Source organism: Oxyura jamaicensis, chromosome 1, assembly GCF_011077185.1.
Source record: "Oxyura jamaicensis isolate SHBP4307 breed ruddy duck chromosome 1, BPBGC_Ojam_1.0, whole genome shotgun sequence".
Taxonomy (NCBI): domain Eukaryota; kingdom Metazoa; phylum Chordata; class Aves; order Anseriformes; family Anatidae; genus Oxyura; species Oxyura jamaicensis.
This window is the reverse complement of record NC_048893.1, coordinates 108,981,103-108,998,248: the sequence shown is the minus strand read 5'-3', so window position 1 is coordinate 108,998,248 and position 17,146 is coordinate 108,981,103. Positions and strand designations below refer to the sequence as shown.

At 39.3% G+C, this 17,146-nt stretch overlaps 1 protein-coding gene across 9 annotated transcripts in view; it reads right to left on the bottom strand.

Moving 5' to 3' along the window:
* ITSN1 (intersectin 1) overlaps positions 1-17,146 on the bottom strand; it is a 125,720-nt gene that overhangs the window by 91,037 nt on the left and 17,537 nt on the right. For all 9 annotated transcript variants that reach the window (XM_035315691.1, XM_035315698.1, XM_035315693.1 and 6 more), the window contains exons 2-3: positions 5,270-5,329; positions 140-232 (exon numbers count right to left, since the gene is read on the bottom strand). In XM_035315691.1, the coding sequence (XP_035171582.1) occupies positions 140-232; positions 5,270-5,297 (121 nt within the window). In that variant the 5' untranslated portion in view covers positions 5,298-5,329. The remainder of the gene's footprint in view (positions 1-139; positions 233-5,269; positions 5,330-17,146) is intronic.

Here is a 17,146-nt window from a genome sequence, read left to right as displayed (position 1 = left end):
TAGGATGTGAAGTGAGTAAGACTTGTTCATTTTTTTAAATTCTTATGCCCTATCGTCTCTCAGGCAGCTCTGTACATATTTAGACTCATTAGTTAAGATTTAATTAAATGAAATTAGAAGTGCAAAACTATTTCATTACCAGTGATAAATCCAGATGTTGGTTTCAGACTGTGGAACTGCTGATCATGTTTAGCTCTCTCCTCCACAGTAATAGCCCAGATATCCAGGTTGCCTAGTTGAAGAGAGACAGAAAAACAGAATTAAGAAACATCTAAAAAAAACTTCCCTATTTCTGAGTATAATTAAATCACACCATACTGGACCTATGAAAACAACATACAAAAACATAGAAGCTATTCCTCCAAAGTCTGGAGTTGCAAGTTCCATGAATTCCAAAACAGCCAGTTAGTACTTATGGAATATTATAGAATCCTTAAGGTTGGAAAAGACCTCCAGGATCATTTGGTCTAACCATCACCTACCACCAATATCACCCACTAAACCATGTCCCTAAGCAGCAGGTCCAACCTTTCCTTAAACATCCGCAAGGATGGTGACTCCACCACCTTCCTGGTCACACTAGAACTAAATGTTACCAAGTTAAGGTGATTGCTGATCATTTATTCACTCCTCTGGCTCATAGGAATCTTAAGTCACAACTGGGCTACCCAAAGCGCAGTCAAACTTACAAATGGGCTATTAAAAGGCAACATCAGCGTACAAGAAGATATAATGCAGAATTCTCATAATACATATTTAGGTGGTGAGGGGCCAGTTGCATGTACAGCTGAAATGAAATTCAAGTTCTTTTAACTGAAAAGGTACATCAGCTCATCAGATGTGTATTAAGTGGTTTTGTACTCTTGTAAGAGGAGAACTCCCCTTATTTATCTATGAAAAGTGTGACAAAACCAGACGATGAACAATTTTCATTGGCAACAATAGCACAGTTCAGGAAAGTACACTCATCAATCTTTTAAGACTGAGAAGTCTAAGTAAGAGTACATTACAAGGACCAGATTCTTCACATCACACTCCTAAACTGGAGGTGAATATTTAGTTTACACTGAGATTTACTGCCCCTTCTACAATGCCATGCTCCTACAATGCGTTCTTTAGTTCTACATCGATTCTTGCAACAGATACACTCTCTCTCCTCTTCCAGGCATTTCACTTTCTACCTTCAGATTATTTGTACTCAGAGCAAACACAATATCTCATCTTCTACTTGAGACCTCCAACGAACTATCTAACATTATATTGCAGGCTTGTCTCAACAATTTGTAGACCAGTAACACATCATGATTTCAACATCTGGAGAAGTATATTGTGCTGGTGCGACTTCCTGTAACTCCTACTGTATAGACATGTCATGATCTGAAGGCATCCAAGTTAATGGAATCACTGTTCTGTGAAAATAAAGAGGAAATCTAGCATTTGCTCTGTCTCAGCACTAAATTCTAAGAGATTCAATTTCAGGTAATAGGGACCACAAATATCCACAGCAAATACTTCAAACTGCTTGCAGGCTGAGTCAGAATCAAACTCAGCAGTTAAGAAGAATATGAGAATTTCCTGCCTCCTAAATTTCTTCCATTTAAAAAGTACTTTCATGTGGCAAAATATACTTTGGAGAGAAAATGAAATGGGCAAGGGGAAGAGAAACATCCTTTTTAAATGTTTGGTTTCGTTAATGAAGGGAAAGCTACTTTCTTAGTAAAAATTGTCATCTCTGTTTCAGATAATCTATGTATTTCTAGAAGAAGGCAGGTTGATAATATCTCATTCAAATGAAGAACATTTTAAGATTAGTCCAAAGAAACAAGAGGCACTGTAAGCAGGTTTCATAGCTGTGCTCCAAAGAAACAAGAGGCACTGTAAGTAGGTTTCATAGCTGTGCTCCCGGTGAGGATGAAATGGGATTCTCCTTTGAATATGAATGTGCCAAAACACAATAGTTCACATAAGGAACTATCTCCTCCATCTTCTTGCAAACTCCTGGCAGGAGGAAAAGAAATAGTGTTGATTAAGACTTTTTGACCAATATACAGGTTAGGCCAACTAGTATAGGTCAAGAAATGGCAGATGACCATCCCCCTGTACAGGAAACATGACTACTCTGGCATGAGATCATAAGGCTGGATGTGGTAATTTACACTTGGAGGGAAAAATTCTTGAATACAATGTGGGGGAGAAAGAAAAATACCATGACATTTGTAATGATTCTCTGGCTCTCTCTCTCTCTCTCAATTTGAGGTATACATGACTCCAGTACTCCCCCTAAAAAAACACCACGAACAACAAAGAGCATCTCTTCTTATCCTTCTCCAAAGAAGGAAATAAAACCCACAACTAAGAACTCTTATGGCATGAGGTAACCAAAAATGTATTCTATTAACTATTTTAAAACAAAATGTATTTATTTCTTCGGTGGATTCCCTGAAACTAGAACAAATGATGGTCAGTATTTACTCTTCCAGATGGAGACTTGGTTGGTATTGAAGCAGTAGATCTCCTTTGCAGGATATGAACATCAAAAGAGACAAAGTTAAACCAAGCAAATGTAATAGCTTCTTCACAAGAGCTATGAATGGCATCCCTGATACTGCCTCATTTCCATCTTTTGTTATGTGAGGAAACAATGAGATCTATGGGAGGGCATGAAGTAGGATCTTTCCCAGCATCAAGACATCATTTGTGGCTTCAGATCCTGGATGCCAACACAGAAGTTGTGAGGCATTTCAATGTATTTGGATGCAAAAGGAGCAGTCATCAAACCACAAAACTGACTCATAGGAAAGCTAGTCTTGAACACAGTAGCAAGTCCTCTAACCATCTTTTCTTATAGAAGGTTCAGCAATCATCTCATCTGCAAAAGTGAAGCAGTGCACTCTCATACATAAAATGGGCCTTTTTCTTCTCCTGGACAAATCAAAAGAAGGTCGAGCACACCACACATTCTTCCCGACAATTAAAAAAATCCTATTATGCTCATTCAATTTTGTTAATGTCATCCTTAAAATGAACAGTGTTCTAGAACATCAGTGAGTCACCCCAGTTCACGCGGTGGGTGTTGTGCTGTTTCCATACCCATTCCCCGATATGATTTGGGAAGATTTTTCAAAAAGAAAAAAGTTAAAAACAAAATGATAATTATTTATATTTGCATGGAGAAGAATACCAGAGATCACTCATTTGGAGCAAGGGCTCTCCCAGGATGAAGACTGCATAAATCTCATCTGCATCTTGATCAGTGACTGCAGGTAACAGAAAGTGTTGCATTCTTGAAAGGGGAATACATTTCCCCATAAGAACTGGAATTTTCTTTACAACCCCATTTATTTCCTCTCATAACAATCTCAGACTTTTGCTGTCATTCGTCTAAGGGGAGACCTGATGCTACCTGGTAGATTTGTATTAAATCCAAATACCAAAACAGACTTCCCTCACACCACATTTGAAATTAAAGATACTCCAGAAACTACATTAGCCACATATTTATTTCAACCCACTCTTTGTAGAGCAGCCAGATCAGAAAAGCTGTTTGAGAAGAAATAGTAAATTCATTCCTTCCTAAAGCCACATAGTACAGTTAACAGGATCCTGGACAACATATGCAAGATCAAATGGCAATACATAAAGTTGAAAAAAGAAAGATGCTATCCATCTGTAAAGCAGTAAGAACTTTCTAAACATGGCAGAGGAGAATGCTTTGAAGAGGAGAGTTCCCTTAAGAACGCATGCATGTGTTTAAATACGGTGCATGCAAAGCACAGCCCTTACTCTGAACACAAGGAAAAAAATCAGTGCAAACCAGCAGATTCCATTCACATCACGACTTTCTTAGACTGTGAAAATCAGATGAAATGAAGCTATTCCCACATTTCATGCGACCTAGAAGTGTATCTTATAGGACACTGTTCATCGAGTTTATTTGATGAAAACATTTGGTAGCTAGTTTTCCTCCCAAACTGAGTTAAGTCTGGCATCAAACAAGATGCAGTTCCAGAGGGCTGGACTTCAAGATAACGGAGGCAGTGAATAACAGTTTCCAATTATACGTTTGTTCTAGCTACCACTTGCAAAGATGTGTTTCTTCCGTTGTACTTCGTGGATTTTTTCAGACTGGCAGAGATTGCATCCAATCAATCGTATTTAACAAGAACCACATCTCTCTAACAACACACTCTGAATAACAGGCTTTTTTTCTAAAGCTTCTTATTGAGACACTAACACTAAATAGAAATTTAGTTCCTAGCTCTATCACATCCCAAAAACTAGACTTCCATATATATTCATATATTTCTATACACATATACCTACACACACTTTTTTTTGCATCCGAATTAATACACAAATACACATACACACAATTAGAATCATATCTACATTTTCAGAGATAAGCATGTAACAGATGCATCACTCAGTTTGAGGGGAACCAAACTAGTTCCACTACTTACTAGTTTTCAGCACTGATATCTGTCTTTGTCATCTTCCTTCAGATCAGTTGCAAAAAATTGCATCACAGATTGCTCAAAAATGTATTTTGTATGGGTAGCAAAAAGCAATGTCTGTACTGCACTACCAGGGTCCTTTCTAGATTTTTCACAAAAAAATGAAGTTCAAGACATATTACCTTCCTCTGTTATAAATGGAGAGCTAAAAATCACAGCACTTTTCTTATCTAAACACAGATTATGGTACAATACAGGAAAGAAATTTGAAGTGATGGCATACAAAAGCATCTGCCATACTTTCTAGCAATAAAAAAGTCCAGGAGTCCTAAAAGAAAAAGCACATCCACTTCTCAACCACAAATAGAGCTTATGCAGCAAAAACTTATAATATTTAAATGGCACTTTAGAATTTCCTCTGAAATAAAATATGAGAAATGCAGACAGAACTGAGCCAGGAAACTTAAAACAAGCAGATAAAACTAGGTAACTGCAGACTGAGGCTTTGCCCTACTGTCAGTGACTGAGTGGCCTGGATCTGCCCTACAGTTACGAACAAACTGAAGGACTGCAATGGATCGATGCACAAGAAGGGAAACATGCAGCTTTTCTGCTTGGCTCTTTTGAGATGTCTCCACAAAATTTCATGCATGTTCTCTAATGGGCCTGCAAAAACATCACAAGTCTGATAAACTATCACCTCAGGAAGATGCATTTCCATAAACACTTCCTTACAGAACATATTTGAAAAACAACACATTTATGCAGAATTTTTGCATATAAGAACAGCTCAGAATACATCACAAATGACTTACCCCCAAAAGGTGTTGGAAACTGAGCCATGGTTCTGTCACTTTTAGCTTGTTAATAGATGCCTGAAAAAAAAAATAATAATCATCATCATCATCATCATCACAAATGGTTATGGTATCTTCCACTTTCAATACATTTTCTGTACCACCATCGATTAGTACTGGAAAAATCAAGGCAATGAAGAAACAGTATCACATAAACACTACTTGGAAAAATAGTTACTTACAAGAGATCTAAATGTCTCATTTTTTTGTGCTATTCCGTCCATCCGTAAGTGTCTTTTCAAACCAGCAAACATAGCTACACTTCAGTTCTGTTTCAAGAATGCCCTCAAAAATGATCTCCGTTTATAAATAATCAGTGATGTAGTAAAGAACAGAACTAAGTCAGCCCCAACTGACAAGATCTCAGTGACACTGTTCAACACTGCATTACTTTACCGGGTGTAACAGCTCTGCTCCTACTTAAGAGCAAATTTGGCTCTGTTTCCAACTGTTGAAAACATACAACATTGTCAGCGATCTGTTTTTCACTCCTGACAAAAAAAATAAAAAATCATAAAATGCACTGTCTTGCTTAGAGTTCTTTTGTTTAAACAAAGTACACTAAAAAATGAAACTAGATTGCAAGACTCCTTTACCCTGAAATTGGCCCACAAATTTAATAAGTGTGTTCAAATGAACAGAGTGCTGAAGCAAGGAAAAATGCTTTAGTTGGTGGGAGATACTCTTAATTTAACACTGCTTACTTTTCAAATAAAAGCAATCTAGAGCCCAGAAATTTAATCTTTAAAGAAAAAAAAAAAAAAAAAAAGGAAAGGGAAAACATTTTTCTTTTGCCACACAAAGACTGACATGAATTGCCTGAGCCAAGAGGACAATAGCCAGCAAGAGAGTGGCAAAACAATGAAAAAGCAGCCTCTTGTCCTACTGGATTCCACTCATGTTTTCCAGGCAACAGGAGAAAAGCAAAAGGAAACAGAACCAGAAGGAGAATAATTTAGACTGCCTGAACAGCAGCAGAAATTTATCAATATCACTAAGAAAAGGCATTAACTTGCACCAACAATTTCCTTTTGTCTGAATTTCTTGTTTGTTCCCCTCCCCATCCCCCTTTCACACTTCCCACATACTCTTCTGGCTTCCAACTTGGGAACCTACTATATATACACACCACAGATGTCACTGAAAAAAAAGGAGAAAAAAAGGAGAAAAAAAAGAAAAAAGCATTTTTGCGAACCGGTCTCCCCATCAATTGTAATTTAAAGCACTATGAAGAAAATACTGATTTTTCTCCTCATAATTTGGCAGGGCAACCAAGCACGGTGCATGACTCAGAAACCTTCTTCCAAATGCCAGGTAACGCAGCCGATACCAGTTTCACACAGAGAAGGCATCATCTCAGAAGTTTGGAATCACACACATACTGATACAGTATTTTCACAAAATATTGCAAACCCAGCTACCTTGGTAGTACAGCTATTTCAAAAGCGTTTCTGAAGTGCTGAAAAATGACCACCTTAATCTATAAGTGCAGTCAGTATCTTTATTATGACGCTTCTGTTCTTTAAAACTATGAGCAAACCCTAGAAGAAAAAGTTGTCGGAACTTCCATAGATGTACAGTTAATCTTATGTACATAGATGTACAGTTAAATCTTATGGCACTCGAGTGGCACAGAGATAACAGGAGGGACACCACAAGAGCACAGATTCTCTTCCTGCTGCAATTTCCCACACGATGCAGAAGGACAGGAAAAGCATTTAAGGCAGCCACAGCAGGACAAGAGCAGAAAGACCAAAAAAAAAAAAAAAAAAAAAAAAAAGAGAACTAGAATTTAAAAAAGAAATAAAAGATATCCACTTATTCAACTGTGCAAGCTGAGAGAAGTGAAATATTTTAAGAACTGGGATAGAACAGCGCATAAAAGGAAAAGTGTTTAGCCACTTAAGGGAAGTGGATTTAATGTCACTTATGGACTCTCCTCCCTAGATGTCCAGAACTCCCAAAGAATTGGTAGTTTATTCCTCCTCTACCTTGAACACATGGGACAGAGGAGAGAGAGGTGGGAAGTCTCAAGACTAGGCCTGTGCTGGATGTCAAAGAAAACATAATGCCATTGAAAAGAGCAGAATGGATATGGATTCTGGAAGGAAAAAAAAAAAAAAAAAGCAGTAAACAACAGTAAACAGCAAATAGTGATGAGTAAAATGGAGAAAAAGAACAGAAAGCTAGATTAAACTTGAGAGCCTGGAAAACAAGAGACTGCAGAGACACAGCAGGAAGCAGAGAGAGAGAATGATCACCGTACCCCAGCACCCCAGTAAAAGTTTGCCCTCTATTGCCAATGTTACACCTAACTTCCATAACCAGAGCCTTCATTTTACATGCCCGAGGTAATGCCAGGGCCTGACCTCCACAGGAATTAAACTTTGCAGCTGCAGACAGCTGAATTCAACAGCTCAGGGGTTGTTACATATGAAAATGAAGAAGACCAAGGGAGAGCAGGAATTTCACAGCGTTCTCATGCTAGGTGACTTGGTAATTTTTTGAGTATTTGTCGTGTTGAAGATCTCTGGGATGGAGAGCAAGTATTATTTATCTGAAAAACACCTGGCACAGTCATTATGTTATAAATTTATCACATATTTGTATCATAATAAAAATACAAGCACTAGTATTTCAATTCACAACATTATTTTGAAATAGTAACAAGTTGTTTTGGGTCTGCATTCTTCAAACCCTAATCTCTGCTGGTTCCACAACAGCATGAACACTTCCCTGCGCCTTGTTCGATCCTCCCTGCTACCCCCAGCAAGAAAAAATGTCATGTGGCAAAACAAAAGTTAGGAAGCAAACAGAAAGCTGATGGCAAAGCACTATGTGTGAACAGCCCTGTCTGTTCCCTGCAGGAAAGCAGTAGTTTCTCTCTATCCAACTACTGGTATTCAGATTTGTATGAACTTGGTTATTTTGGCCTTTTTTTTTTTTTTTTTTTAATTCTCTAACAAATGTGACTGCAATTGACCAAGAGTTTAGAAGTTACTCAAGCAGAAGTAAGAAAGAGAATAAGGGGAACCACAAGTGCACCATTAGTCAACTGTAAGCATTGTCCTTAGAAAGCCAACCTAAAACCCTCACCGTGAGTAAAATTATGCAAGTAATGAATTGTTAAACACCAGTCCATCCAATAGTATACTTTGTTCAGCCATCAGAAGATGCAACAGATACTTTACGCTGCTTTCAGAAAGAGCAATGAAGAGCACTGAGCCACTCACCTCCCCGCGCCCACAAAGAAGCTCAATGCATCGCTGCACTGAGAAATTAGAGGGATCCCATGTTACACACTTCCTTCTACCACCCATCATTCAATCTATAAACAACAGGAAGTTGTACATCTAATCTACACACAACATGAGCCACTAAATGCTATGATCGTTCACAGATCCTGCCCTCTGTGCTTCTTCTCGGCTTGGGAACGTTGTCCTGTGTCATCAGAAGCCAGCAGAAAGGGTTGGCAGCGATCCTTCACTTTCACTGCATGCCTGCTGTGTTCATGGGTTTCACCTCTCTGGCACATAGGAGGCAGAAAGCCCAAAAGACCAGCAGTGACCATTTCCAGCAAGGAAAGTGAGGAAAGGGGAACACACTGTTCCTCAGAAATAACGGGGTCATTAAGACCAGATGAGCCCACATTTTTCAGTCTATTTTCAGAATTCACCCGAATACTATTTCTCAGCGCCGAGGAGATAGGCAATGCTTGGAGATGGATTCTCAGCCCTGATTTTCTTCCTCTGGGACAATCCTACTGGAATAAATGCAGTCTTTCCGTCCATGACTTCCTACGGGCTTCAGAGCAAAATGAGGCTTTCCGCATACATGATCACAGTGGTGATGTAAATTTAAATACTGATGTCTTATTTAAAATTTAACCTTGAAAAGTGATCAGGTTGAAAACAACTACGTTAACAAGACGTAAAAGTCAGATGTATGAAAATTCCCTCCACTACATATTATTTATAGGCTCTAACAACACGTCTCAAAACTTTGCTCGTTTCTATTTAAAGTTGCCTATGTTCTTAGAAAGACGTATAAAAAAAGCCATAGGAGGTATAAATTAAGCTCAGTTTTGCTATTTCTGTGCTAGGTGTCTTTACAGGGACAAGTCTCACAGGAAAAAAAAAAAAAAAAAAAAAAAGTTTTATTCTCCTTAAAATGCAGCACACTATTTCTATTCCTTAACAGCCTTCACATATCTTGGGCACACAATACATAAAGTAATCCTCGAAGCAACTTATCAGTCACCTTCCTCCTCCTGCAGGAAAACAAACAAACAAGGAAAACCAGATAAAGCACGTCCTTCTCAAGAATTCCATGTTATGGCAAAACACCCTGAGCAGGACGTCATCTCAGAGTATCACAGACTAACAGCAGGTTTTGTTGCTTTCCCATGTTACACGGAGAAGTCCTTACACTACTATTAATAAAAGGACTCCAACAGTTTCAGCAAAGCCTGGTTATTTAAGATAGATGTCGGAAAACAAAAATAATTTGAGATGCTCACAGGGAGTCTGACTCTTGCTCTTTGGAGATCAGATGGTTAATACAGTTACCAGCTTGAGTCAAACGTTTCAGAGTTTCAGCTCTTCACAGGAATCATTTCCAACTGTAAACACCCTCACAAACATCAGGTTGTTCTACTGTTTCCTGTATTTTTTCCCAAGGTGTTGAAAAAGGCTAGGCACAATTGCAAATACTGCTCAGATTCCTGTAGCAAGGATCAAAGGGCTGCTGCGAAGGGGTCACTTTGATAAACAGAGTGTCTGTCTTCTGCTCTGGAGAAAGAACAAGCTGACCACAAATGAAGAGAAATCACTACAAACCCACCAGGCAGGCAACAGGTGTGGTTCCAAAGTGCTGTTCTCTTTCCTCTGCTCTAGGTCAGAAAACAGCTCCAGAGTCTAACGGCAAACTCCTTACTTTCGAAAAGCAGAAGAAATGGAGGCATTTATCAACAGGCTGTTGACAACTGTGGTGGAAGGCCCAGGCTGACAACAAAAATGATGTTTCTGTGTACAATAAACCTGCAAGCAATTATGGCCATTTTTATTTTTGCCATGGCACTGCCACTTCATCTTGTTCTGTCACTCCCAACTCAAGCGGTTTTGTAAGAAAGCCCTTCTCAACTATTTCCAGGAATCATCAGATTTTTGTCTCTCCTTGCTCAAATACTATGTAAAGGACACATTGTCCAAAACTCATTTTTATTACTTCAAGGCCTTAGGGTCAAAGTTCAAGAGAAACGTTATGAAGAACACACTTGGTCAATGATCAGACGAGTGTAAGGTCCAGACAGAAGGCTTCATTTGCCACCCAAATTAACAACGGGCTTGCTCTTTCTGCCAGTTTCTTTCAGCAAACACCAGTTTTCCAGGCTATATTAGCTCATACTTCTGGGTATTTCTCGTTTCTTTAACCTGTAAATATTTATATTAATAATTGTACATTTACATAACCAGCAAGCCAGGTGTTCAGGGTTTATTTAGAAACATAGAAGACTATTTCTTCACAGATTCATTCCCTGAAAATGTGGTCCTTTTCCCTTCCAACAGATGAGAAGCAATGAGGTAACTGCTTACAAGCTTTGACATCTTTCTTCTGAAGCGAACAGGAATGACAATCCCCACTTCAATCCCCATTTCAAAGCTGGGGAAGCTATGGCAGGAAAGCTTTTGATGGAGGAGATGTTTCTTGGCCCACAACCTGGTGAGGCTGACTGACAGGGTCACCAGGATCGACTGGGGAGGGGGTCATAAACACCGGGGTTCAGACAAGGGACGGTGCTCCCCTGTCTGAGGGTGGCAAGGCTAAAGGGAGAGTCTCTGCTGCCCCAAGGAGCGCTGTGGGTTCAGGAGCACGTTTGAAGTGTTTGCGTACCAACATTTGCAGTACGGGGACACACAGGGGATGAAGTGGAAGCTTTGGTTCTTTCCCAGAGCTACGGTATCAGTGAGACTTGGTGGGCCAAGTCCCCTGCCTGAAGTGCTGGGATTGCCGGGTAGAGGCCATCCAGGAGGGACGGGCAGGGCAGGCGAAAATGAGATTAAACTTTGAAGCCTTTGCCATCAGGGATAGGGTAGTAACCTACTCTAGATTCTAGAATAGAACCTATTCTACTCTAGAATCTATTCTAGATTCTTCTAGGAATGAAAGGGAGAATCTGATGACATTTGGAATGTTAAGCCTGGAGAAGAGGAGGCTGAGAGGTATCCTCATTGCTCTGCAACTCCCCGAGGAGGGGAAGTGGAGAGGGAGGTGCCGGCCTCTGCTCCCTGGTCACCAGTGACGGACATGTGGGAACAGTGCAAAGCTGCTCCAGGGGAGGCTCAGGCTAGAAATGAGGAAACATTTCTTTACCGTGAGGGCGGTCATACACTGGAACAGGCTGCCTAGAGGAGTGGTTGATTCACCCACGCCATGTTCAAGAGGCATTTGGACAATGCCCTCAGTAAGATGCTTTATATTTTGGTTAGCCCTGAGGGGGCAGGGAGTTGGAGTAGGTGGTTGTTGTAGGTCCCCTCCAAACAAACTACTATTCTAATTCAAGGTAAAAGTTAATAGCTTAACTTGGAACAGAAACCTAATTCATTCTTATAATGAACCACAAGAACATATTCTGCACAAGGGTAGCACAAGTAGTAGATAAACTAAATGATAAAGTTGGAAATATGAAGTTAAAGAACCGGACGTCTTCCTATATTCAACAACTTCATCCACATAAAAAATGTTGCTGATGACTACGTATTACCAACAGTACTCAAATAGCTCACAAGCACCATATTTAAAATATTTCAGGATAGTAGGGACTACGTAACCAAGCAAAAGTATTTCCCTTAAGCAGTTCCCAGTTCAATCAAATGCAATTAACAGTAGGAGGAAAGCAAAGGCTGCAGTGATGAGATCATGGTGTTGTATAGTCTAGCTAGCACAATTTGAATGGCTGCTGCTAATCTCACACACATACACACTGGTTTTAATCTTGACAGCACTTCATCCACTAATTCCAGTCATGAGTGAACTGTGACTGAATTACAGTATCTTTTTAAAGAGATGACAGGCTTTCATTTTAAAAGATTTAATGTGATAGAAAATTCAGTGTGATGGAAAATTCACTGCATCATCTACTGGTTCTAAAAATCTTTATTAAAAATATTATTTTATTTTCATTTCAGTAGCTGTTGACTTCATTCCAAACAACCAGATCTTGTAAGGTGTGATTCTTCTTATTTTGTATATATGTATATATAATGAACATTTAGGGGTTTGAGCATTTACAACTTTATTTTTTTCTAAAGGTTGTCTTTACTTACAGGGGCATAATAACATGCTGCATTTTTTTTTTAATGCTTAAAAGCTTTATTAACACAATTGCAGTTGAGAATTTCTCACTCTTCAAAACAAGTTTTTATACTAAAAATCCGAAAAGTAAGAATTATGGAGTTAGAAATGCATGTCACAGCTACAAGATAACCTTAGTAATAGCCTGGCATTTACTTCAAGAGTGATTTAGTAAGATTTAGTAAGGAGGACAAGGAAACGCCTGACATCACTGCTAGCTATGGAAGTATTGTGCTCACTTAGACCCTCAAAGTCTGTTTTGTTTCACAAACATGAACTTGAGCAGTGATCTCAACTGCCAGTAAATACTGGTTTATACTTATCCTGAATGCTAAAAGAATCAGAAAAAGCAGATTGGCTCTATTTACAGTACATAAAATGAAACAATGATGCATTATTTCAGCACTTATAATCTGGCTGCCTCCAAGGCTCAAGGATCACAAAGCAATGGCAATGTCTTAAAAGATGTCCTCTTAAGAAGATGTCTTAAAAGAGAAAAGTGGACAAAGCCTGAAATCCAGCTTTAGCCAAAGGAAAGCAACATCTGACAAAGCCTGGGTGTTTTGTAACACCCAGGTGTAAATGCCGTGCTATGTATGTATTAGGGTATCATTCTAAGAACACACAGCCACGTCATACTTGCAACTTAGCCATCTTTAAGTTTTTAGCTCCACTTTTTCAGAGAGTTAAGCATAGTTGTTTCAAAAGCCCGAAGCAGCATTGAATCATTTCTATTTCACTGAACAGATTTCCCTTACCAGATTTCTAATCTCTCCAACGCATATAACCTGCAAGGCTGGGCAAATCCCCATTCTCATCTGAACTTGACCAACAATGACATTGAAAGAAAGGAAAAAGATTCAGATGTTGATGATCTGTGCTCTTTCACTTCATATTTTCCAATTTGTCCCCAAAGCAACAGTTATGGTAGTAGAAGGGTAAGAAGGAACAAAAACCCCCTAGAGTCAGCATATAAATGCTGAGAGAGTGCAGGAGCTGTGCGCCCATTCCCTTTCCCCTCCCCCTAGACAAACCCAAAAGATAAAGAGTTCTAGGTGGGCAGAAATGGGATAAAGTTGGTGAGATGAGGGAAGGTGCAGATGTCCTTTGAACTACTCCAGAGTAGGTCAGCTTGTTTTCCATAAGTGCATGCTCTTCTGAACTCTTAGAGGAATGGTGATCATCTACATAAGAAGTGGTATGGCAAAAGCTATTTGCCATAGTCAAACAGATTTTCAAACAGTGTTTTATTAGAAGTTATTCAGCATCTATCAAGCCATAGCAGAAACTCAATGCAGACATCAATACTGAGTGAAGTTCAATACTGAGTGAAGTAGCCGACCCATGGGCTTTCTGCTCCAAATGCCTTCCTGTCTCTGCCTTCCTAACTCTTCAGCATGATGTTAGGAGAACTTTTAGATCCAGGAGTAGACAAGTGGTATGCCCTTCAGACAACTATTGCTGTTACCTTTCTTTTGGTCACATATGATCCTGTTATTCAGTCACAGGTTGGTAGTAATAGTTCTTGACTAGCCTGCCTGACTATAGCAAACAGCATTTGCTATACCACAGTAATACAGCTGCAGAGGGAAAAGCATGAGAAACCGCCCTGTGAGCACCACAGTCAGACAGGGAGGAGGCGGTGCTCTGGGCAGTGGAGCAGAGATTCCCCTGCAGCCCATGGAGACCACAATGAAGCAGATATCCACACTGCAGCCCACGTAGGGCCCCACTCCAGAGCAGGTGGATGTTCCATGAAGGGCTGCAGCCCATGGAAAGGCCACACTGGAGCAAGGAAAAGGCGTCAGGGAGGCAGCAGCAGAGAGGAGCTGCAATGGCTTGATCACAGCTGCTGTTCCAGAGGAAGCAGGGGTCAGGGAGGAGTGAAGCTGAGCCTAGTAGAAAAGGGAAAGCGTTGTTTTAATTTTCCAATATTCATTTTAACTGGTGATTGATTTAATTTGGCCCAAGTCAAACCAGTTACTGCCATGGGCAAAACTGACAAGTGACCTCCCTGTCCTTATCTCGACCCACAAGTTTTCTATCCCATTTTTTCCCCCAATCCTGATGAGGAAGAGGAGCGAGAGCACAGCTGGGCAAATGCAACCCACCACAACATAGTAGCTTAATTCAAAGAAGCCCCTATTCCAGCTGTAGATAACATTGACTCTATGAAATATTAAAGGCTGCATAGGAAATGACAGAATTAGAAAAAGCATGAACAAGGTTTGACTTATGAAATTATTTTTATGTAAATATATATAAATATTGAATGAAATAATGTGTTGACTGACTTTTTCTACACGCTTGTCACACAAAAGGCTTCAAGAGGACTGTGCCAAAGTGCTCTGTACATAGTAGCAAGGTGAAAAAGTTACCAATGCTACATTTTAGTCAAGGAAACTGTGACAATTTGTGCTTAAAGAGAGATTGAAGAAGAGGACATGGTCCCTTTTCTACTTCAAGTAAGAAACCCGTACAGTGAGCAGCACCTGCCACAGAGGATACAATTCAATAACCCTCCTCAGTCTCCCAGAAATTGAACATGACCTAGAGGCAGGCACCTTTAACAGAGCATTCAGAGAAGTGTAGCTATAAAACAATACAAATAATAGTTCCCAAGCGAGTACAGAAAACATACTTGAGTCTAAAGCAGCTGAGATATTACAAGTACTTACTGAAGCTTCACTTCTTTTTACAAAGCAGACCACTATTCACTTACAGATTTACTTGTGCTAAGATTTGGAACCCCTTTTCCAGCAGTAGGATCATCAGTTCTCAGCTGTCCAGAAAGTGAAATACTCCTTTTATAGCCAACCCAACTGAAGCAATGGTATGTACTTTGATAAAGGAAAAGACACCCTTGGGGAAAATATTATTCGAAATACTTATCTGATGTTACCTACAGATATTAGTACACCATTTAACTGTGTTTCCAACAGACAGAGACAAATCAGTACTTTAAACAACAACTTTATTGTGAAAAAATGCAAATGTTGGATGAACAAATACTAAAATTTCCTCTTCTTTTTCACAAACAGATCCTTGAAGCAGGACAGACCCTTGGGCATTTGTAAAGTTAATGTATTTCTTTTTACTGGAAAGGTTGCTCATCAGACAATACATATTGGAGAATGAAGGATTCTCCTACACTGCCAAGTATGCAAGATCTGCATAAAGCTTAAACAAGGAATCAAATGTGTTAAAGCCAAATTAATATCTCCTATTTAAAACATGTTTATAAACTCACTGATGATCTGAAAGCAGAACTCAATTGCACAAGGCAGGGTATATCCCAAAGTAAGTTTTTTCTATTTCCTTTTTCCATCAGGCAATACCTATTCCTCTCTAAAATGCCTAGAAGAGATTTTCATAAGGATTTTCATAAGAGAGCAGAAGCATTTCAGCTGTGTCCACAAGGCTAAGCAATTGATACATGCAAAAGGATAAGGGAAAGAATGATTTACAAAATGAAATGCTAAATAATCAAAATGCTTATTCTGATTTATAAATCCCATTTCAATATTAAACTGACTATCAAAGTACCACCACTGTAAGTGCAGCTGAATGGCACAAAAAATTGAAGACAAATATTCATTTCATCACTTCCACATAAAGCAGCTTCCTGCATATCAAAAACAACAGAAGAGGTTTTGAACCCTTGTTGGGCTAAGAGATTCTTCAAATATTAAGACTAAGTGCAGGAATCATCTTGATGGATATAATAATGGTAACAGGGGTAATAATGAGTTTAAAGACAGAAATTCTAGAAACCATGTGGAAAAATGAAAGTTTTCCATATACTTCACTAAAGGAGAGGTCTGAGTACTTGTGCAAGAGACTCCTTCAAAGCACATACACAGTGAAGTGAAGGCTTCCCCCACTAAAAAAAAAAAAAAAAAAAGAAATCTCATAGGTGGAAGTAAGAGCTTACTGCAATAACTGAGGGATTTTGGTTTTAGTCAAAACAAGCTGGATGTTGCAATCCCTGTTCCACAGCAGCACTTCCTAACCATCGAGCAGTTGAGGGAGCAATGGGATCACTCAAACATGGTGTCAAAGTTCCAGGCTATCAACACTCCACATTTCTGCCAAGGGCTGGGAATTACTTAAAGCCTATGCAAGAATGAACCGGAACATGCACACAAACTAGCTACAGGAAAAGCAGCAGATAAAGATGACTGACCATTTGAAAAAACATACATGTATTAAACAGTTAGAAAAGAGGTACCCATTCTCAAGTATACAAATATTTATAGCCGACAAAATGACTTCCCTTAAAAGTGCAGGTTTTACAGGGAGAACAAACCATAGGCGCAGGCATTTTTCATGCTTGATCTGCAAGGCAGACTACTTTGTTATGGTCCTTCTGTAAGTGACCAAGGAAATCTATATGGTTAATAATTCTGAAAAGAAAGATTTCCATGTACTGAAGTGTTTTAATACCTCTTTCCAGGATAAAAATTCTTTTATTTAAAGAGG